Below are 23,913 nucleotides of genomic sequence, written 5' to 3'. Positions count from 1 at the left end.
CGTCTTAGCAGTTTCCCGTTTAGCCATGGATGACTACCCTTTGTCATGTTTTCTGTGACTAAATCGCACTCTTACCTCCCTAGCTCCTAGCATCAGCTCTGCCTTACATGCTTACATTACTGTCACAGCAGCTCTGCATAGCAGGGTCCCACGGGGCACAGCCTGGGGCTCTGGCCATGCCAGCCCCTGCCCCTGGCTCCAGCCTGGTGGCTGCAGCATCCGCAGCCCCCTCCCCACCAGCTGGGGCATGTCCCCACTTCTGTCAGCCTGACTCGGACTGGCATCGGGCAAATGCTTGGGATCCTGTGCTCTGACAGCGCTGAGCTTAAGGAAACAACAGCCAAGCACAAAGCCACACGGTGCTAGAACAAAAAATATTTTTTTTTTTAAGAAACAAAAAGGTGGGGGGTGAAGTAGGGTTCCTTGGCCTGACATACCCCACCAGCTACTGGAGGGTGCGCTCTGGTTTGGCTTTTTGCAGGACAAGCCAGCGTTAGGAATGTTCCTTCGACTACTGCAGTGGTGTCACTTCAGTGAGTCACCTCGAGCTGTCCCTGCCACAGACCAGCTGCCAGGACAAGCACCTGAATAATGTGGGGGTATCGTTAGCATAAGCTTAACCTTTCCTTAAGGGCAGGGGGGGATCCCAGCTTTTCTCTCTCACTCTAACAGCTTAAGCTGAACATGGGTAATTCTGAACACTTAACTGATAAGAGTGTTCAGTCTTCTTTCCCCCCCCCCCCCTAGTCATTTTTCTGATGAACAATTTTTGTAAATAAGAACAAGGAAAAGCTAAAAAACAAATAATACGCTGTATCTATCTAACACATTTGGCAAACTGCTAGCTTATGTAACTAAATACAGATGCACACACGAACGAAGCCTAATAAACAATTTACATGTTTATTTGAAAAATGTTAACAGTACAAATCAGCATGGGCAGAGCAGGCCTACTTAGCAATTGTAAGCCAGTACTTCTGTAGAATTGTTTCTTGAGACTTCACATAGTACTGCTGTCACCGATACAAAAAGCACATTGTTTACAAGTGCTAATGATTTTTATGAGTGGAAGGGGCCATAAAAGTGTAAAGTGCTTGAAATATAAATCTGCTGTTTAAATTTTTGTTTTGGATATATAACACGTCAAATTGAGTAGCACAAACGTTTGGTAGTGATATTTTCCTCGCAAGGCACGCTCAACCCTAGGAGACCTGAAACCAGGATGGGCAGCTTTGTTTAGGCTTGCAGGCACAGCTGATGTTTGTGATGCTCCTTCATCCTTTTCTAAGAATGCTATCTGGAGGCTTCAGGGCACCCTGAATTTCATCATCTCGCTGTTTAGGACAGCTGACCTGGTTTATCTACAGGCGCGAAGGCAGCCAGCTTCCTTCCGAGGTGTGGAAAAGTGACTTCACAGAAGTTAAAACGGATGGTAGCCCTCAGGGTGGAAAGCTGTTTTATTCTGAAGCTTCTGAAAAGGCTGTGTGTTTATGAAGAGGCACAGGGAAATTAGCTTTGGGCCTCGGCCTGAGTGTCCCTGTTACCAATTAATCAAGTGACTTATTTTTCTTAGTAGGAAACAAACAAGGTATTAAGATCAAGTGCCAAATTTCAGGTCAACTAAAAATTTGTTTTTAAAAAAAAAAACAGTAATGCCAAAATAAACACAGTATTAAGTACATGCTTTCTTGTCTAAATTATTTTTCCTGTCTGGAAGATCTGAAGGCAAGCTGATGGTAATCACAGGTACAGAGCTGACTTGATCCAGGAGAACGATGCCTCTGAAAGGTAAGTTTGCCTGGCATTAGAGAACAATATACAAAACAATTCAGTGTTCTAAAAATTAGATCTATTCTTCCACTTCCCAAACTTTAATTCAATGAATCAAGTAAGTATTACCTTCCCAATACCTCTTTTATGAAGCTAGAATGAAAACTTGATGGAAAACTGGTTCCAAAATGTACCGGTTGTGGTTTCAGAGGAGTCCTGTCACCCAGCTTCTACATCTGAAGTACCAGCAGGTACCAGCAATGTAGGTTCTATATGCCCAGTTTTATAGCAGCCTAAAGCTGTCTGTGGTCAGGAGCTACTTTGTCAGGTTCTGGCATTTAATTCTCTAAGACTAGCTAAAGCCTCTGGTTTTGTCAGTACTGCAGAACAGCATTGAAGACTTGGGACAAAGCCCTGACTTGCATCTGCAACTGTATTGTTCACCAAATAAGACCTTCTACTCATTCTTACTGGTTTACAATCACAAATGAAACCTTTATGACTTTTTACAGGACCAGTTTATACAGATAGCAAGAAAATGACTGTAGTTTTGGGCAGGGGGGGGTGGTGGTGGTGGGGGGTGGTGGTGTTTTGATTTGGGTTTTTTTTTGTAGGGGGAGGGCATCAGACCATCCTTAGCTGTGCTCTTCAATTGGAAGAGAAATTACTGCAGGCTGCTTCCTCTGCTCTGTACTGATCTCTGCCGTGGACAGACCTTCAGACACGTTGCGAACAGTTTATGGGGATTAGAATTTTTTTTCATAGTTCTACTTTGTGCAAAGTTTTACATGTAGCAGTGCTAAGCTACTTACTGCTGTCAGGGGCACAAAGTGTTTCTTTGCTTTTTTCTGTTCTAACAAGTTACAAGAAGCACTCTGATCTGACAGCATGCTTTGTGAAAGGTCGGGGGAAGCAAGGGCTCTTCTGTCACTGCAGTTTCCAACCTTCCTAATCTCCAACCCTCTGTCCTTCTAGCTCTGTCAGAAGGACTAAGGCCACTCGTGTTCCTGGGTGGATACATAAATTAACTGCACTCAGGGCCATTCAGAAGCGCAGCCAGTCAGCTGCATTTGAAGGCATCAGCTGTGCTTGTGAGGGATAAAGCATGCTACACGGTCAGGCGCTTCTCCTGAAAGAAGATACAGGTCTCCCAGAACTGACTTGGGTGGCTTTAAAATGTACGCACTTGCCTATTCCAGCACTGATTTCTTAGTCACAGTTACTAATTCATCTTTCCAGCCCTTGTTTTGAGACCTTGCTTCTCTGAAAAATATTACTGTAGCTGGTAACACACCGAGTGACGAAAGCCATCTGCAGTCAATCAACTTTATTTATGACCTTTTGCCACCGATGCTAGTACCAATTGCCATGGCTTGTAACACAGCTAGCTCCTCTTTGGAGAATTCCTGTACCAATTTGCAAAGCCAAACTTGAGGTCTTTCATAGCTACTGTAACAACTCCAGCACAGTAGGAGTATGAAAAGGTCGAGAGTTGTTAGAGTTGTTTAGCTCTAGCTTCTACCCTCCTCTCTCGGGGCTATGTTAATGGTGCCTCACAATGTAGTCCTTAGAAGACTTGATAAAAATCTGGCAGCATGACAGCCAAGCTAAAGACATCTTCAATTAAAGATCTTCCCACATTCCTCTGAAATGCCTATGTGTCAAAAGGTCACTTGGAGAGGAAAGTTACCGGCAGCCTTTTCACTGAATTGTTGCCACCATCTTCCTACAGAACAGGGCTCCTTCTTGAGAGATTTTACTTAATGTTTTGCATTCATCAGAGAAAACAAAATATACTTACTTGTTTTCATAGGAAGGGAAAATCACCTTTAAGACTTTGAGAATAAGAGCTGCTCCAACGACTCCAACTACAATGACTTCCATCAAACTAAAGAAGACAGGTAAAGATCGAAACCAGAATCTGCACAACCCTTTTCTCAAGTCTTCCACCCACTGGCACATCACCTACAACCAAACAGGTAAAAACAAGAAGACAGGTTGCAAAAGTGCAAGTGCAGGTTTTGTACCTACCAGTGAATCACATCACATGGTGACATACTGAAATTTATGTATGCTTAAACGTGCATAAAAGCAGAATGGAATTGACTGGTGACTCAGAGCTCTTTCTCCTATGAAGTTTGGAGCAGCTGAAGGTTTAGTTCTCTGCCCATCCTAGCAGAGTTCCCTGAAAGGAAAGGCCATTTGGAAAATAAAGGGCACTTGAAGAGAGCAGGGGAAGGGTGAGTTATTTGGCCTAGGCATAGAGAAGCTATTATACCACAGCAGTGTATGGCAGGGAAAGGGTTACTGACAGCCCAGGAGAGGGCTTACACCTTCTATAGCCTGTCTGTAACTTTCAGCCTACTACTTTGGCTATCCTGTCTCCACAGCAGGTTATGAAGTATTCCTTTCAGCCACGGAGGCGGCCACCAAGCCCATCCTCAACTAATCTGGAACTGAAACTTCTCAAGCCGTTACTGTGTTTCCTACAGTGGGCGAGACCAACCTCCCAGAGGGGTAAGCACTCAAGCAGAGTCAGAAAAAACAGGTGTAATTTAAAGCTAAACAATATTTGAAATTGTTATACATGCTTAGCTTCATACAATGTAAATATCACAATTCACCGTCATATCTGTGAGCTCGGAGCATTACAGGATTTACAAACCCATTTGATTCCTACTGGATTTAAAAAAAACCCAAAACACAATTTCTCACTAAGGGTAATTCAGTATTGATTTTGTGTGGGGCTGGGTTGTTTTTTTTTGTTTTCTGGGTTTTTTTAAAGTTTCCTACAGTATGTCTGTAGAAGTCTGTTCTTCTTAGTGGTTGGCTGTGGGGATTTCTTAGACTTATGTGGAGATCAGTTTCTGTTGGATACCTCACACAGCAGAAAGCCCTGGTCTTTAAAAATATAAAGCAGCAAAACAGTGCTCTACAAGTCAATACTAGGTTAAGTAGGAATGGCAACTCTCTCTTCCAGAAATGAGTTATTGCATACTATGTTGCTTTTTCTCAAATTAAAAATAAAGGTCCAAAGACAAAGGTGTAGGAACGTTACATAAGTTCTTACCATCTTTAAATGGATGTTGTGTTTGGTCTCTACAGGAGGAAAACCCACTATCTGAATCATAACAATGCTGGGTTGGTTTATTTGTTTTGTTCTGTAAATATCCACAAAGGAGGAAAACATAGTATTTGTATGCATTTCTGTATGGGGAAGAAAGTTTACACTCTCAAACTGTAATACTGAGTAACACAGCTCTATCTGCAGCATGTTACTACAAGTTTTTATTCTTGGAAATGTCACCAAGCTGTATGCATTTCACCTCTGGGGAAATGGGGAAAAAAACCACAGAGGGAGGGGAAAAAACGCTGCTTCTCCTTTATAGACCAGTCTTTAAAGTTTTATACTAATAAGTGAAACAAACAAACAAAACTACCTTGTAAGAAGATGGAGGTTCCACCCTAAGAGGTGTCTCTGGTAACTTGCCAGGTAATGTCTCTTCATCTACCGTAGTTTCTACTTGCCGGATGAGGTACTGACTGGTAGTTTGCAGTGGATCTTGAATATCTGAAGAACAAAAGCTAGACTTAGAGGGGGGCTTGCTTTTTATTTGACTCACTATTCAGGAAAGCAAAGACATAAATTTTTCCTTTGTCTCCTAATTGTGTATCCTGCTTAGGCTGGGCTTGGCTTTGTCGTTGCAGTTATTATCAGGGTTTCGGCTGAGGACATTTCGGTTAAAAGGTAGATCCATCATTGGTGGCAGAGTTGTATCATTGCTGAAAAGCGGTGGTTAAATTTGGTTAATTGGTTCAATTTTTCTTTTCCCTACTTAGTCTGACCAGCCCTGGAGAATAGGACTGTTGTCGTACCAGGTTAATGGTTGGACTTTAAAGGTCTTTTCCAACCTAAATGATTCTCTGCTGCATTTCTATGCTTATGGTACAGTTCTCACACATTCACAGCAAGAACACAGAAGACTGACTTTTTTTTTTTTTTTTTGACTGGAGTAGTTAACTTGGTAAGAAGCAGCAGCAGTGTTTAATTACTTTTTTAAAAAAGTTAATTAATTACAAAGCTAAACAGCCTTTAGCTGTGCCCTTAGCTGTACATTTCAGCTCTCACCAGATTAAATACTGATGAACTAGGTCAAAATATTCATGTCCTATGAAATCCTTGAGAGTTTTACATTAAGCAAAACTGAAATAAGATTAAGGCATCAAATAACCTTGCTTGCTTTTAAGTTATTCAAGTTTAATAACATAAAACTATTCTCTGGTTTGGAAGTGCCCCAGACAGGTATTTCCTCTCCAGTTTTCTCTTTCATTCTCAGGAAAAAGGGGGAGTTTTAGAGAAACTTCCATCATAGCACTGGGAGAGAAATTTATTCCTGTGAGATGTCTGGGCTGCAGATTGACAAGTACCAAGTGCTTCAAAGGAGAACAGATTTGAAAACAAACAAAATACCTAGAATGTAGAAGAGTTGAATTTAGGTGTGGGTTTTTTTAAAAAAAACAAAAACAAAGAACAAAAAACAAACCACATAAAGCAAAACACTTCCCTGTTAATGAAGAAACAGTTTCATTATGTAAGACACAGGAATAATGATGTTCTTTTGCACATCAACTACAGATAAAAAGTATTATGTAACAACTAAAAGAAATACCTTTTCCAGAGAGGTTGGGAAGTGTAAATAACACATCGTTGTCCCTTGGGATGGAATACAGCATGCTCTCTTTCAAAGGGACAGTGTAGTTTGAATGTCTAAGTACTCTCAGGTCCTTTACTAAAATATCTATTTCTGTTACTTCTTCCTGCTGAACCTACAAGAGATGCAAACTTGTTGACATTACTGAGTTTAAAGCAAGAGTGAAGTAGGCTGGCAGAGAAAACCAGTCTTATCACAGAAACTCCAAGCCATTAAGATGTAGACACAGGGATGTTATAACATGAATTTACAAGGTTTTACACACCACACTTCCATAGACTATGGAACACATTAGACATTGTGCTGAACAGACTGGGTCTCTCTTTCTCCCTGCAAAAGCGTGGGGAGTCACTCCGTGGGGTTTTAACCTAGTCTTAGATAGCTCATTACGATGTTCTTTCAGGGAGGCATTTTAAGGCATGGAAAACTCAAGTACATAGTGAAAGAGCACTTGCAAACTTCGAAAACGTTGCTGAGGCAAGACTGACACTTCTGCTTTTGCAGTAATGTTGCTTTTTTTGAACAACCAAAATAACAGTTTTCTTCCTTCTCTTCCAGTGATGCACTGGAGCCATTTCACTTAATCACTGCAAGCATCGCTTATATATAACACATTCGGCATAACTGCTACTAACATCAATAACTGCATTGCGAGGCAGAGAACTGACCGAAATCCAGAGTGTTTGTGAGCATAATTATAGCTGCTACAGAGAAATATAAGTAACAAAAGAGGAATGAAGCATATGATAGTTTCACTCATGCTTTCAGAACGTGGACTCATTTTGCTTCAAACGTGCAGAACAATGTGATGAAACAGATAATTGCTACTGTCAGCTGATAATTAATGAGAAAGATGGAAAGCTTTTGACTTAAAGGAACAATTAAGGAAACAGCATTAGCTTTCTTGTTATTCTTACCTAGTCCCTATGAAAATGTGAGATACACTGTGATGTCTCAGTTTGAGATGTGAAATACACCACCACTACTGTATAACAACTGAATCAAACCCGGATATATTAGCCTCCTAACAGTGGGATAAACACCTCGTTGGAAAAGCTTCAAAACTCTCAGCGGGATTTTTCATTAACAGAATAAAATTTTGACATGATGCAGGTCCCTGTGAAAAATCCTACACGCTAAGCATGCAATTAATTAAGGATCAATGGTATTAACATAATTCCCCTTTAAAAGAAAACCAAAAAAAAGGCAGTGGAACATAAGCCAGCTTCAAAAGAGGTTGGCCACATGTAAAATGCAGATGTACTGAAACAAAAATATGACACTTCTGCTGGCTTCAGCAGCTGTATCTTCTCTCCAGAACCTCTCTGGTTGGAAAAATAACTATACGTTATAGGTGATTTGAGAACTCAGTTCTGCACATTTCAGTCTCAGCGAGAATTGTAACCACTCACATTCACTGGTATTTGTGCAGATACAGTTAGTTTTCTGTTCATCAAAATCCATGTTCATTATCAAGATTTTTATTCAAATGAATTAAATTATCTTACATGCAAAATTTTCTATGGCTAAGTTCTCAGGGTTTGAGGGCTTTCACAACAAGCCCACCAACCGTAAGAATTTGCCTCTGCAAGTTCCCCATGCTACATGCTTGGAACGCTTTGTTAGTTTGGAATAAACAACGAGGAAAACCTCAGGACTCAGAATAAGCCCATGCCCCTTTTATTTATTTTGTACATTCTTTTGTAAACAAAGTATTGCTGTGAGTCTGACTTTGGTTGCAAAAGTGCATGCGTTGAAAGAGCATGTGACAGAGTTAATGATATTCTCACAAGCTTAAGGGAAAGTCATCCAACACTTCATTATTAAAATACAAATAGAAGCATTAAAACTTGAAGTCTCCTCATGAAACACCCCTGCTACTATACAGGCAACTTAGGTTGGTATTATCTCCTCAGTACTGTGCTGGCTAGCATTAGATTATATACTTCGTGCTCTAACCACCAGCCAGACACATGTAAACCTTTTAATCCTTGGTAACTATTTGCCTCTTCTAAAATAAAAACAAGCAGAACACTGAGAAGTTTTTTTTACCTGTTTTCCATCAATTTCTGTGATTTCTTCCTGAATGACAATCAGCTGCAAATCAGAACTGGATGCCAAAGGCCACTCGTGAACCATGATGCGAACACTGACAGTTCCCAGGCGCTGCTGATCTGGTAAGTTATTCAAATTTCCATTCTCCACTGTTAAGACACATTGTCACAGTTTTTGAAGAGAAACCACCCCAGCCAGAAAGCAGTATACAACCATGGGGCAAACACTTGCAACTCTGACATAGATGCCTTCGCACATGCAGCATCTGAATGGAAAAGTCATTACAGCTACAAAGGACCCCAGCATCAAACCACAGATGCCTGAAATATGTACTATGCTGATGTCCTTAACACTTCCACTAACCACTGCTACAAGCAGTAGCAATCTGGGCAGCACGTAAAACAGATGCAATGATTTTTTACCAGTATATCACCAAATCAAGCTTGGAGCAGGTCTCATGATACAACACAGCAGACAACAGCAGCGCTGCGCTGTACAACCCCCAGCCTGAGAGAGCTTTCAAACAATGTCGCGTCCCTGCCTTTGAAGTTTGCGTTTAAGCAATCTTTGGCTTTGCTGTTGCTGTGTTGTTACTTTAGTTGTCCAAAGGAGTTCATAAGAGCAATGCCACAGCCCAGCCAGCCACCTGTGTAAACATTTTCATTTGCACAACATTCCCCTTCCTCTCAATACAGAAACAAATACATTTTTTCCACGCACACTGCACATACTACTCAAGGCGAGAGTCGGTTCCCTCCTACCCACCCACCCCTGCCCCATTTTCATGTGTGACCAGTGACACCTCAAACTCCCTCCCTACCCAAAAGCTTTCAGCTATTTCAATGACTTAATATTCCACAAGCGCCCAGAGAACTGCTTTTCTACCCTTGCTGTTTCTGCATAGACTTAGTATCCTCCTCCCAACTACTGGCCTCTACTCCAGGTGAGGGCATGCTAGAACTGAAGTGCTGCAGGAGCAGGAGAGCGGAGGTGACAGGTCTCTCTGGCATGCAGACAGCAGGGTACGTGAACTGGGACTGAACTGGCCCATCCCTAAGCCACCAGGGCTGTGTGCCACCTGCAGCTGAGCCTAAAAGGTGGGAAGGCTGGACTGGTGCCCTTCAGTTACACAGGAACAACGCAGTGGGCTCGTTACTTTTATGCTATGATCCCTTTCCTCACACAGCTATTTTGTTTATATTAAATATAGACAAATACTCTGGCATCATTTAGCCATATCTTAAATTGCAAAAATAAGTGGCAGAAGGAACGAGGTTAGAGAGGGAGACAAAGGTTCCCTAAAGAAGTGGGCCAGAGCAATAACGTAGTTGCTGAATGTTTTCCAACCTAGCAGCAGCAAGCATACGTTGAAGGACCAAAGCTTCGAAGATGCCATGTAGCTGCAGCTCCCTGTGGTCCCAACCTTTCGTGTGTCAGGCCGCTCAGTCCCCACTGCATTCAACAGGAGTGAAAGATATGCTTCCAAAATTGACAGTTGTGGGGATTACAGGTGCCAGGCGTGCCCTGAGAAGCGTCGGAACACCACCATTCACGAGACTTGGTCTCTACTCTTACATTCAAGAGCATGAATATTTAGCTCGTTTAGGTTTTGCATACATTCAGGAGTATTTCCCCCCTCTGTTAATGGCTAACAAGTATCTCTATATTCCTTTAGTGTTTAACAAACATCTGAATCTACTGTCAAGGATTTAGTAAGTAAATAGTATAAACATTACTTCACAGATAAACAGAGAGGTACTGTGCTGAGGACTCAGACCCAAACACTAAGACAGAGAGTTCCAGGCTCCTAGCACCCAGGTCAAGTAAGTATTTTTCTCACTGTTTCAGATTCATGTTCATAATAGTTGTCACTGCAAGCTATACAACTATGATTTGGGAAATTAACAGGAACTAGAGTGCTCAGTATCCCTCAGCATGAGTCAATAAAATCAGATGCATTTTTCTGGAGTCAATTACCTTGCAGGCAAAAGACATTTTGCCGTGTTTTTCTGCCCTAGGATATTAAAAATAGAAGCAATAGGACCACAACTATCCCAGAAAAACAGAAATTAATTACTGCTCTCCCTCTCCAGAAAAGGAATAGTGTCAAATTAATAATTGATCATGTTTGGGAAGGAAGGGTTCAAGAAACAAGGTCATGGCTCAGAGAAGCAATTTAGAAAAAGCATGAGTACTCTCTAAGTAAATATCTGATTGTAAGGACAGGATGACCTCAGAAAACAAGCTAGAGACCAATTGCACCTGATCCATCAAGAAATCATTCTGAATACAACAGAACCTTAAAGCAAATGAGCATAATGGCCCTTTTAAAATTAATTATACAGTATGCTCTGTGTATCTCAAAAAATCACAGTACTATATGGTCTTTCACAAAAGGTATAGCATTGAATCAGTGGAAAAAATAGTAGTTTCAAATGATTCAAAGTCATTAACCGCTGCAGGACACTAGCAAAACTGCAGTATTTGTGCTATAATATCTTATACAGCAGAAACTCGTTTGTCCAGTAGACACAGAAATGAGATAATTAAAAGATCTTCCTAACAGTAATTCATACTTTTGTAATTTAATCTCCTTTTGGAAACATGCCAACCAACCTAGGGACAAAGCCATTAGCAGGGTGGAGTTGCATCCTTCTGTTTACATTGTCTAGCTTGTAGTGCAAAACATTCTTTTGAAAAGATAGGCAGGGTCTGGATTTCAGATTAGACCATTTACATGTAAGCATGCAAATGTGGCTTGAGAACAAGGTAGTAAGATTTTTTCCCATCCATTTTAGTAGCAAAATTACTCTACCTTGGGAGATGATTTGCATCTACAATGCTCAGGTTTGCAGAGTATGAGAACATGTAGTCATTGTAAGCTTTGGTTACTGGATAACAGGGAAGCCAAATAACCAAAGGGGAGTGGAGGGGGAGGAGGGAGAGAGAGAGAGAGAATACTCACATATGACTGTTTGACATGTTATGTGGGCAACCCCGCTTTTCATAGGAAAATCATTTAGATATACCTGTCCATTAACATAGGTGATATTAAAAACAACCTGAAAGAAAGACAAACAGAGTGAGTTGTGTGGTTTCTGGCCCTATGCTACAATTCTGTTCTGAGGAACACACTTGGTACTGACTGATGTCAGACAAAACAATGTATTTGCTTCCACATGCAGACTTCGTTTCACTGCATATTAATTCACTGAATACATAGAAAAACTGGACAAACCTGTCCTTTGTGAAATTCTCCATTGGTTTTCAACATCATAACATTGACTCTGATCGTTTCCTGGAAAACAACAGTGAGAAGAGATGTTAAGTTTCTAAGGAAACACATAAGTCACGGCGGGCCACAGGCAACTTCCATTCACTGTCCTGACAGAACGGCCACACACAGTCCCCAGAGCATGCTCCCAGGCTTTCTATCCAGCAGACAGAAGAAAGAGGAATATGCTTACTTGTTTCATGTAAGGGTTGGGTTGGGTTTTTTCGCCTCTTTTTAATAAAGAGGGCTGATGAGAAAGAATGACAGCTGCATCCCCTTATGTACAGTGTTTTTTGAAAGATCATAATCAAGCTAAATTTTCAGGAGAACTTGTTTTACATTGATATAATGGAAAAGAAGTCTCTCATATTAGCTAAAAAATAATAGACAATACAAGGTAAAAATCAGATTCTCTGCAAATGGTTTTTAAGCACTCCACTTGTCTTCAAGATGAAGTATAATTTAATATGTGTTAGCCTATGCTAAAGAACACTCGGTTTTGTCAGTATCAGCACCAATCCTGTTTCTTTTCTTTGGTTTATCATTCCCAAATTATGCCACCAGGGATACCTCCAAACTCAGAGCTAATGGGGATTTGCTTCTTTCTTTCTAACGCCAATTGCTGTGATTTATCGACTCACTCATTCTGTCCCCTCATTTCCCCCCTGTAATTTCAGGGGCTATTTTCCAGATGGGACCTTAAATCTCCCAGTCCTGCCCCTGACAAAACCTACATAGAAAAACCAAGTCTCTCTTGGACATAGCCAGAAGTAACGATTACTACACTGCCTTCCTGAGCCACGTCTTCAAAAATGTTAAACTCCCTGTTTGCCTTTGGGAAGCCTTAAATGATTCTAATCATGTTTCATTTACCTCTGGAAAACCTCTCCATACCATCAGCACCTTTTTTAGCTTTGTGTTTGAGTCATGGTTTCAAAACTAACAGCTGAAAAGTCACGTCTCAATAAAAAGTTGAACTTGTTCAGAACTTGAAATAAAATAAAAATTTAGATACATAAAAAGGTTTTTCATTTGGGATTTTTATAAAACGCTAAATTTTCAGCCAGAAAAGACTTTAAATATACAGTACCTAGGATAATACAGTCTCAGTTCATGAACAGAGAGCTTCTCAAGTCTGGCTATAATGTAAAAAAAAAATAAATAAAAAATCCTCAAAACAACAGGTGTTAATCGCTATACACAGGTAGCCAGAACGGCCAAAAACTGGAAAACAACATCCAAATCTGATTCAGCATAAATCTGGCATCATGGGAAGCACGTTTTAAAACCTAACACAGATAATCTTTTGGTTGGAAATGATTCGTCATTGATGCTTCAGATGCATTTGTCAAACCAGTAAGAAAACTCTCTGGCCACTGAGACCGAAGAGAAATCTCTTTCTTGATACCCCTAGCTATTAAAAGTAAATTAAAATTATCGACTTGCTTAGAGAACTGGGAGTCTGTAACTGAAAATATAAACCAGATTAATAAATATAATCATAGTATGTAATCTATTGTTATCCTGCAGTTCCCTCAAACTACTTATTTTCTGCACATCTTTTAAGAATTCTGTATATTAAAAATTAAAAAAAAATCATCGAACTTACAGCTCTAGCATTCAGAGCTGTACGTCTTTTACACCCTCAAACTGCTTAACAGATTACCAAAACCTTGCCATTACTTCCTAGGGTTTTTTGTTTTCTGGGAATTCAAAGGGCATGAAAGGATCTTCCAGGCAGTCTTAGTAATCTGTTGGGTTTTAAGCCTCAAATGAGATCTGAGTCCTTTTACACAGAAAGTATTCCGCAATCTTTTTCAACATCTGCAAAGTGACTCACTGAGATTACAAGAAGGAGGAAATAACTGATGGCCTGTAATTGCTGAAAAAAAGGAAAATCCTTTCTATTCATTTTTTTTTTAATTTAAATGCTTTATTTGAAAATGAATGGCATGGGGCAAGATAGATATGCTCAACAATTGAGCATTAAATGTACAAAATGAGCTATAGAAATCATACATATATTTATTATTAATTTTCTCCAAAACAGCAATCAATTCTGTTGACGTAGTATCCACAGGCACTAACATGAATTCTAGTACATACTGAAAAATTGCACTTGAAGAGCACATGACATGTTTAAGAAATTAAAATATTTCAGTGGATCACTTCCATGCTGTCAAAGTTACAAGTAATAGATCGCAGCATGCAGACAAGTCAGACAGCTTAACTGCTTGCTGCCTCTGCCACTAAAAGAAGAGTGTAGATCTCTGCAGCACATCATCTTTCCCTGTCCTTTATGCAAAGTCAGTGAGACAATTTACCTCATTAAACTGGCAGGAAAACTTTCCCTTTTTTTTTTTTGCCAAGTTATTCTTTTGTCAGTTGAACAAGAAAGAGCCAGGCAAGCACAAGAGATGCAAGAACCCAGCTGGGAGGAGGGAGCTAGTCTGCTTGTTCTGATGGCCACAGGCTGCTGGGTTGGCTCTGCCTGCCTGTCCTTGCAGCAGCATCTTAGGAGAAGCCTGTCCTCACCATCATCTCAAGAGATGGTGGTGCATCTCCTGAACAGGTTCATAAAGCTATTTAATAACAGAGCAATGATTAATAATTACTACTCCACTATAGCAGCTACACCATGACCCTTGCAATTTTTTGTTCACAAGCAATGGAGAACTCATATTTTTGCCATTTCCGTGACCAATCTGTTCACATCCAGATCCAAGAAATTCTAGTGATAACTTCCCATATTCTGTACGTCCATTCTCCTGAGCAGTCATATGTTCCTGTTTTGCCCCTTCACTGAGCAGTCTCACCAGACTTGATGCCAGTCTTGCCAAGAAACATTACAAATAGATCTCAACTTTTGGTGCTAAAAAATAATCAGCTTTCAATTGTTCTTGCTCCAAACATTCCTAAACGGATACAGAAACCAAGGACCAGAGGAAGACCAATTCTTCCAGACTCAAAATCAACTATATTGATGTCATTCCCAACAGACTGCTTAAAGCTCTCCAGTGATGTCCAAAAATCTCACACTCTCCTCAACTATTTACTCTACTACCTGGCTACCTTGAACATTAAGTTTTCCTAAGGTCTAACCTGAAGCATCTTTGCTGCAATTTATGAACAGGTCATTCGTTACTCTTCTTAACACCTTCCCATGGAAAATAACGGTCCTCCAGCTCAGTCTTCCTGATTTTATGCTAATGTTCTCAGCTCACCCAATCCTTCCTCGGAGGTTAACTCCTCACTGCTGTCTTCCCATGACTTCCCACTGCTCTTTCCTGCAGCACCGCACCCAAAACTCAATGGGTCCTGCTGTGGCCAATCTTCTTGACCCTACACACTCCATACCATAATCTATGCGAGAGAAAGAACCACAAGGTGCATGCTGGGCAGGAGGGCTGGGGGAAAGAGGAAGGGACTACTACAAGCAGCTCACAGGAGAGCAGCAAAGCGCTGTCCCAGCTGACCTGCTTTCACCCACAGCAGCGGATGGGGGAGGCACAGCATTCCCCCAGCTGCCAACACAACCTCAGCTGGTATCCCCTTGATATTTGCTCACAAATAAGTGCTCAAGAGCCATACATTATTTATGCTTGCTATACAGGGAGGGAAACAGACCTGGCAATCCAACAGCTCTTGTACCATGCTTTCATGATGAAATGCCTGGCCTGACAAGCCACACTTGCTAGAAAGTGCTCCGGTGATAACTTCAATACCCATCTTCCCAGTCCTAGGGCTGAAGTCTCACAGACTTCTGAAACATCCTTTAATTTCAATGGAGAAAATACTTTTTTATGTTACCATAATAAAACTCACTGTTTGGGGTGGGGTGGTGTTTTATAGAAATGTCTTGTTTCTGTGTACTGCACTACTAACAAAAGTAAATAACCCCACATCACTTACTTTGTGTATCAAAAGCATACTAAGCCAATCCTGTAGTCACAAAGTCATTGAGAGCACGACATGTTCCTCTGCAGTAATCCACAATATTGCACTCTTGAGTTCTGGAGAAGCCTGAACTATGAGTGTAAAACTTGTTTGTATAACTTAGAATAACAATATCATGACAATTCACATAAATTTCAGACAGTCCTGTAATTTTAAAAGGTCCTGAATTCACTGGAATATGTCAGAAAGCTGCGTTTTGAGAGTCAGAACCAAAGGACAGCCCCAAGAAGCAATTCAGGTCCCTAGGAATCAGGCTGTGCTTTCAGCTTACCATCGACACCCACTCCACCATTCACAGCACCTCACCCCTTCCTCTGCAGGGGAATGCCTTCACACAATGTGCTCCAATCTGCACTAAAAATGGCCCTATCATTCTTAATGCTGTTATAGGATGTAGATGTCTCTCCTGAGTTTTCAGAGCATTTCTCATCACTGCTTTAGTGCTCCAGCAGTGATTTTTACAGTGGTAACAGCACTTCTACGACAAATGCATGTAATTCCGTTCTAGGACAGCTGGGCAACAGGAGCTGGCAACATACATGACAGTGAACTAGTGAATTTTGCAAACTTGAAGCATTAGAGATCAGCAGATAGTGATCATTTTCTAATTCTTTCTCTTTCACCATGTGCTGCAACAGAACCCAGGAGTGTCAAGTGGGGCAATATAATCCAAGTAGCAGCAGAAGAGCAATATGGGGAAAAGATGGCAGCAAAGAATATAAAGCATATGGCATAAGTTGAAAGGGAATATTCATCAGTTCTTAAAGACTCTCCATACAGATGCCACACAAATTGACAGAGAACGTTTCACCTAATCTTATAGCCTTTTACGAAAGATGCTGCACAAGACAAAGCTGTTGGGTCTAATCGCGCATGAACTTCAAACAGATCTGATTACAGAATCACGGGAAAACTTCCACAGGCAGTGGATACCTGATGGGGTGCACTGTACGCTTTCTCCCAGTGCAGAGTAACTGTGCAGTCCTACACAACTGCATTAGTCACATAAACCCGATCTAGATTCAGGCACTAGCGACCAGCCCACTCAAAGCACAGCTGTTCTCTATTGAGGCTCTCCGAACAAGGCTCTTTCTGCACCAGAAGGCCTGTGGGAAGCAGAGCAGGCAGCACTAGGAACAGATGGCATAGTGCCTTGCAAGATGGCCAGCTTGACAGAGACTTGAAAGACAGACAATCCCCTCGCAGCAATTATGCAGACACTATTGGGATATCCTGTCTGCGACAGGAAAATACAAAGTCCAGCTAAGGTTGCCAAACAGATAAGAAATAGACAAAACTAAGAACCTGTTTCTAAATTTGAAAATAGATTATGGGAAAAAGAGTGTTCAAACAGACAAACAAAACTACCATCCAAACTCATGCCATTCGAATCCTGGCACCCACATGGACAACTGGCTCCAAATAGTGTAACTGTGTATTTGCAATCCAGGGCTCTGTGATCTGCTCGTAATTTTTTCACCAGACTGAAAACAGAGCTATGTTGTAGGATTAGTCTTAACTGCAGTCAGGCATAACTGAGTTAAGAAATAATCATGGTACAAGTTTGACATGACAAGTTTGCATGATGATAATTAGTCCCTCACATTTTTCGAAATTTTAGTACAAAATCTTCTCCAATGAGGTCTGGTACTATTCAACTCCATGATATTATTTAGCATAAGATAATGAAATCAAGTCTTTGAAAGTAACTGAAGCTGAACTATCTTTGTTAATATAAAAATCTAACATGATGCTTTTGCTTTGCTTTTCTAAACAAGCACACTTACATTCTTCCTTGCTCAACAATGATTCTTAGTATAATATTGGTTTTCCCTTCCTTTGCCCTACATATGTTGCTAGAATTAATCACGTTTGCTTTCTCCCTATTAAATCAACTCTAATTATGAATACTTAGTCTCACATCACCAGGACATGGTTGCGTCATAGTGCTTTAATTTAATCAAATATACACAGAAAGATGATGTCAGATCTTCTAGGCATAAAGTTCAGAACATGTGCCAGGCTGTTAATCGAGAAACTGTCATAAAGCAGCTAAAGAAACATTTTAGCATGTCACTATCGGCAAGGACAAGTCCTTCTTTGCTTAAAATACATTACACACACTGCATACATACTCAAGTGGTTGATGCAGTGAAGATTACTTTCTTCTGTCGTGAAATCATCCATCCACAAAGAGGTTTCTTACAGCCAACAAATAATCTGAAAACTGTTTTTCAGGCAACTAAACTAAAAGAAAGAAAAGTCCGGTAGGCAAGTATGCCATTTAGAAAGAACACTGCTAAACCTAAATTATCAAGATGCAAATAGAGTAAGCAAACAACATAGCATTAGTATTCATCCCACTGTGCTTTTAGCCAGTTCCTATCAGCACATTAAAAAAATACTCTAACACACAAAACCTAATTCCTGACCTTGTACCAGAAAAAACACATTAATGTGAAGGTCAGTCATCTTATTGCATCATTCCCTGCCTTTGTTTTTTCTTAAAGAAAAAAACAACTTTGTCTAATATCAATCATTCTAAAATCAAAACACACATGCTAATGTTTAAAAAAAGTCCAGATTTCAAAACAGCTGATTTAAGAAATGACAAGTATTGCACAACAACAGAGGCATTCACATTCCAGAGCTGAACAAAAGCGCTTCAGCCTTAAAAAATGTTATTCCAATGTTTCAGGTTTTTTCCTCAGTCCTTCCATTGTGGTTGATGTAACATCATGTCCATCAACTTGGAGGTAAACTTTAATACCACATACAAGAATTACAACACGTGAAGCTATCAGTAGTATGCTGCTCACAGAACTGTAGAGGGCACAGCTATGGTGTCCAGGCAAAGCCAAACTGAACATGTCGATGCTGCCTGCTCCCAAGCGTTCTGTAGTCCCAAGCCATTCTGAGGTAAGACCACAATTATTCTGCCCCCATTGTAAGCTTGTGGCTTCTGAAGCCAACGTGACAGTGTCGCATTTCCACGCTGCCTATTCCTGCTGCCTAGGCACTTCCATTCCTACCAGGCCACCATAAACCAATCCACGCTCAAAACCCAGCAATTCTCCTACTCAAAACTTTCTCAACATGCATTGTTCCTTTTACATCAAAAATAATCTCGTGTGTACAAAAAGAAACAGTACAGGAGGAAACACAAGGTTTTACATGTTTTCAAGTTTGAGATTTAAAAAGAAAAAATACTAAAGACATGTACGTTCTCTTTTTGACTCTTACAAAGAGGTTTTCTGCATGTACTTACACCACTACACCAGTAAAAAGCTAAAAAAGTGTGAACTCTTCCAACTAGCCAAACCTGAGCTAATAGACCACCTAAGCAGTATGGCACAAATGAACAAACTCAGCCTCACCAACAGCACAGCTATGCCCGTAAAGCATTACACTCCTGCCACCAAGTCAAGCCCTATTCTGTTTCTGACCCCAACCCGGCTTCCACGGGACTGCTCTGGCACCCCTGCGCCATGCTCGCTCGCGCTTTCAGGTCCAAAGATAGCACGCACAGATGTGCCTCCGGATTTTGTACAATTGCCAGCTGTGACAAACAACTTTAATGCTATTAAGTTGAAGTATTGGTGTGAAAGCGTGACAGTTTCTGGGTAGAAGGTAAAGCAAGATTACAGGTTTATATTCCATCGCCACTTCATGTGTCTTTTAGCAAGTTCAAGCTAGCTCTCCCTTTCTGAGAGGGACGAGCAAAGTACCCGAGGACCGAGATCTCTCTGCTCACTTTAGTGAGCCTGACTTCAAGCACCCATACACTTTCATGGCCATCTGAAGATCTAGATCCCCATTTTGACATCAGCGCTCGGCAGACCTCTTCAAACGTTCATAGGAGCAGCAGAAACCAGGAAGTGAGCCCAGGAATCCTGCTCCGCAGCGCAGGATATGCCAGCGCAGGGCCTCTGTCAGGCTTTCTTGGAAACATTTTATTAAAAAAAAAAAAACAACAAACACACTGGAGGAAAAAAAGCTGTAATAAATTTACTCACATGCCAGCAACTTCACATTGGCTAGGCCAGCGACTACATACCCGCCACGGCTCTTTCCACTTTGCAGTCTCACACTTTGGAGTTCACAATTGTAACAATTAGAGGATGTATTTAGTCATGATTCAAGTACAGACAAAAGAACCCCAAAGTTCTTTTCTGTAATTCCACAGGTCAAAGCTCACTGGTGCCATGGCACATCTTTTCATTCCCACTGAGAAGATCTCCTAGGGAATATCCAAAATATCCCTTCCACTTTTTAAAAAGCCACCAAATTTATTTGAAAACTAATCTTACCAGAACACAACACAGGTACTGGAACAGAAAAACAGATGGCACGATGCCCTGTAATACACCAACACATGAAAACCCTTTTCTTGGTTTCAGTACAAAAATCATGAGGAGCAAACGTAGACCTAACGCCCTGCACGCTCCTATAGCACTGAACCATCAAGATGTGGGTAGACAAACATATAAAAAATACAATATAAATACATCTACATTGCATAGAAGTAGGTCTCCCCCCCCCCCCCCAACCTGTCAGATATTTATTTCAGCATATCAAATCCTACATAAACGAATCGCTACAGGGAGGGAGGCAACATTCCGTGCACGGTAACCGAGTTTGCGGCTGACGCATAATCATCATTTTGTCCTTCCGTAACGTTTCTGTACGGTCAGACCGCCGCGCACCGGAGCAGCAAGTCAACCGCCGCAAGCGGGGGTAACGCACCTTCGGCTGCCAAGCGCTACCGCCGCAAAAACACCGCCCGCCGCCCGGCTCGGCGCGGCTCGGCTCGGCGCGGCGCGGCTCGGCACGGCACGGCGCGGCACACCGGTGCCAGCGGCTTCGCCCGCCCGCCCACCCCCGCCGCCCCGCCGGTGCCGCTCGCCCGTCCCCGCCCGCCGCCCCCGCGGCCAGGAGGCGCCCGCGCCGCCGCCCCACGCCCGGCCGGGTCCGGCGCAGCGCTCGGCGGGGCAGCGGCAGCGGCAGAGCCGGGGACCCACCCCAGCGCGCCCCGGCCCGAGCCCGTCGGTACCTGGCCCAGCTGCAGCGGCGCGGCCGGGCCCAGCAGCGCGGCGGCCAGCGACAGCAGCAGCGGCAGCAGCTCCCGCCGTCCCAGCGCCGCCTCCATCTTGCGACCCGGGAACGAAAACAAAGTGAAACATCAACAAGCGGCGGCGGCGGCGGCGGCGGCAGGGGCGGGGCGGGGCGGGGCCGGGAGGAAGCGGCGGAGGCGGTGGCAGGGGCTGTGCCGGGCCGGGCCGTGCCGTGCAGCCCCAGACGGCCTGCGCCGGGCCGCCTCCTCCCCGCCGCCCCGCCCCGGCACAACCCCGCGCAGCCCCCCGCCCGCAGGCTGTCCCCCGCAGGCTCGGGAATGACCCTTTTTCTGGGAGAGGGGCAGGTTTAGCCAGAACAACAGCTGAACCTGCGCCCTCCTGCCACCGGCCCCGCCGCCGCCGGGAGAGGCCGAATTCGGCCCTGCAGAGCCACGCGTGGGCACCTGCCTGCTCCTACAGATGCCCGTGGCCGTTACTAGATGATTACAGCCTTTGCGTAATGAGAGAATTACCCATATAGCTAATGTTAATAATTACTGCTATTAATGAAATGGCCGCCGTGCGCCCGTCGGGCCGCCGTGCCTCCCCTCGCTGCCGTCGGGTGCCGCGGCCGGGGCACGGCAGGCGGTGCTGAGCACCGCTCGGCAGGGAAGGTTTCTGGAAAGCAAAACCAGGCAGCGTACAGCAGAGGAGAGTAGAAAGAGTCATCAGAAAGGAAGAAAGCCCCAGGTAAATGCGAAGAGCTAGAGGTCGTCGACCTAGAGGTGAGAAAACGGAGAACTTCATGGCAGCAGTCAAAACCGTGGAAGCCTCAGGCAAAGAGAAAGGAAACAACCTGGGTCTCCGAAGTCCTCAGTGGATACAAAGACAAAAAAGTACTTTATTTGCAACACGAAAGATTGCTGTTACCTGTTCGCAAGAAATTTTCTAACGGTAGGGGTGGCAAACAGTTAATAGTTTCTCTAGGGAGGTTTTAATACAGCCCAGGCAATAAATCAGCTGTCCCGTTGAAGCAGTCTGTAGCCTGACTTTATATTGTTCTGTGACTCCCACTTGGTTGATAGTGAGCGTAAATCAGAAAACCCACAGAAACTTTGTATTCTACATGCAGACTGCATTCATGAGACACTGATACAAACATCTAGCACAAGATACAAGGTGTTGGAAAAGGAGGCCTAAGAGAGCTACGCATTGTGAAGTGTATTTTGTACACATTACGTGAAAACCTCAAATATTTCATCCCTAAACACCTTTATTACCAGTAGTTAGTACTATTTTAGAGATTAGAAAAAATAAAGCTGATTAACTGCCTTCTCTGTAATCACACAAATCAGTAATGAAAGAAGCAATAACAACTCTGACATCTTCGTTTCCACCACCTCTCTTTACCATCACCTAGTTTACCTAGTTTCTTTTAGACCTGTCCTTAACATTTTAATTTTTTTTTTTTAAGTTTTGTAAACTGAAAGAAGTCTGTGAAGGGTCTTGTAAGAAACTACACTGTGCAAGTCTCACATGGCAGGAGACTACGTGGTCAGCCAGCTCCCCAATGAGATGTTTTGCTGAATCTCGTAAAGGGTAAGAGTCTTTGGGGATATGATGGCAGCTACAAGAATGCACCTCTTGTTGGCAGTTGCAGTCATTTGCATGTGCTGGTGGGAGGAAGTGTAAATTACTTAAATTCCTAACTATGAGTTGCACTCTGCATAAATGAGAGTGGGGCTTGCTTCCCGACAGGACCGGTGAATCCTTGATAAGCAAAAGCAAGCTGCAATACTGTGTTGTCTTGTGTATTAGATTCGTGACTAAAATGTTCACAAAATGTACCAAAGGCATAATAATTAATGGTATAAGAGTATATAAAAATACAGGGAAGCAAGGATCACTGACCTGTAGAATTTATAGATTCAGCAAAGTTCAGGTTGAGTTTTCAGCTGACCTTGAGGAATTCATCATCTCATTGAAATGGAACAGGAGATGAATGCCTGTTCCTTGTTGACTTGTCTCCTTTTGCAAGTTTCCTGGTAAACTGCCTATCAAGTAATGCTTTCCTTCTGGTTTTGTTTCCACTGTTCTTTCCTTTTTCTCCTAATCTTTTGCACCCCCTTTTCTTCAGTCCTCTTCTTTCCTTTTTATTCTCCTGGAACTTAACTAGAGCTGCAAAAAGTATGTACAAAATGCTTTCAACATACTTCTGTAGTCCCCACATTTCAACGTTTTCATTAGTCTCACAGCAGGACAGATTCTGTAACAGTTTTATTTAATTAATTTAAATGGTAAAATTCTTTGCAATAACTTGTGATCAGTTTCACAAGTGACCTGTCCTTGGGTGATTCAATAACTACTCAGTGCTGGGACAGGCTGGGAGCTTAAGAGGGCTTTCCCTTTTGGCTCAAATGCATGCCTCCCGGGCCCTTCTACTCTACTGGTGAACATGTCCTGACATTAGTAACTGATAAAATATGTAACATTTTAAAGTAATTTTAAAGTAAAGATTAACTACTGCTGAGTACGCCAAGAGTGCTGTATTTCAGTGGTTTTACATTTAAATTGGAAGCAATGTTTCTGACTTCTTAAAATGATCATGAAAAGCCATTTTTTCTTTGAACCTTCATTATAGGCATGGGTTATTAGAAAGCAAAAGCCAGTATAAAGAATAAGGGAATTTTGATACAATTCATTTTGTGTCTAAAAAGAGTGATAAAAGCCTGGCCTAAGTTAGGGGTATGCATTTGAGCCAAAAGGGAAAGCCCTCTTATGCTCCCAGCCTGTTTTGGGGGCAACAGCCTTTAGGTCGGTTGGGCTGTACCAACCCTTTAGGTCGGATGCATGCCGTGGCATCACCCGGGAGATGTGCGGGTGAGACCTGCTGGCCTGTGCGGTGGTGCTAGGGCCACCCACAGCACTGCAGGTTGTGCTGTGACCGTGTACTCAGGGCAAACAGCGGAAGCGTTAAATCGCCTTATAACCCTCTGCTGAGTAACTGTGAGGTAAAACGGGTTTTCTTTGACCAGGTAGAACAAGCACGTCCCCCCCTACCCGCCATCAGCGAGCACAAAGAGCTGCAGCA

At 42.4% G+C, this 23,913-nt stretch overlaps 1 protein-coding gene across 2 annotated transcripts; it reads right to left on the bottom strand.

Annotated features, from left to right (window-relative positions):
• Positions 1 to 889: 889 nt before the first annotated feature.
• On the bottom strand, positions 890 to 21,000 carry GINM1 (glycosylated integral membrane protein 1). Of its 2 annotated transcripts, XM_080389655.1 has the most exons (8): positions 20,822 to 20,998; positions 11,776 to 11,835; positions 11,503 to 11,599; positions 8,535 to 8,686; positions 6,441 to 6,597; positions 5,211 to 5,341; positions 3,572 to 3,735; positions 890 to 1,781 (listed from the first exon to the last, which is right to left on the bottom strand). In XM_080389655.1, exons 1-8 carry the CDS (start codon positions 20,915 to 20,917, stop codon positions 1,673 to 1,675), a joined length of 966 nt encoding a protein of 321 aa, XP_080245781.1. In that variant the 5' UTR covers positions 20,918 to 20,998; the 3' UTR covers positions 890 to 1,672. The 2 variants fall into 2 exon arrangements, with proteins under 2 accessions (XP_080245781.1, XP_080245782.1); XM_080389656.1 differs by lacking the exons at positions 11,503 to 11,599; positions 11,776 to 11,835 and having other exon boundaries at positions 20,822 to 21,000.
• Positions 21,001 to 23,913: the final 2,913 nt, after the last annotated feature.

This window comes from Falco punctatus, assembly GCF_963210335.1.
Source record: "Falco punctatus genome assembly, chromosome: 5".
Lineage (NCBI taxonomy): Eukaryota > Metazoa > Chordata > Aves > Falconiformes > Falconidae > Falco > Falco punctatus.
This window is presented reverse-complemented; position numbering and strand designations above follow the sequence as displayed.

Excerpts from the sequence above, each read along its gene's own strand:
- GINM1 (XM_080389655.1), bottom strand. The coding sequence starts at position 20,917 with ATGGAGGCGGCGCTGGGACGGCGGGAGCTGCTGCCGCTGCTGCTGTCG. Across the intron at positions 5,342-6,440 it reads TCCCAACCTCTCTGGAAAAG|ATATTCAAGATCCACTGCAA; the intron begins GTATTTCTTTTA and ends TTTGTTCTTCAG. Across the intron at positions 3,736-5,210 it reads AACCTCCATCTTCTTACAAG|GTGATGTGCCAGTGGGTGGA; the intron begins GTAGTTTTGTTT and ends GTTTGGTTGTAG.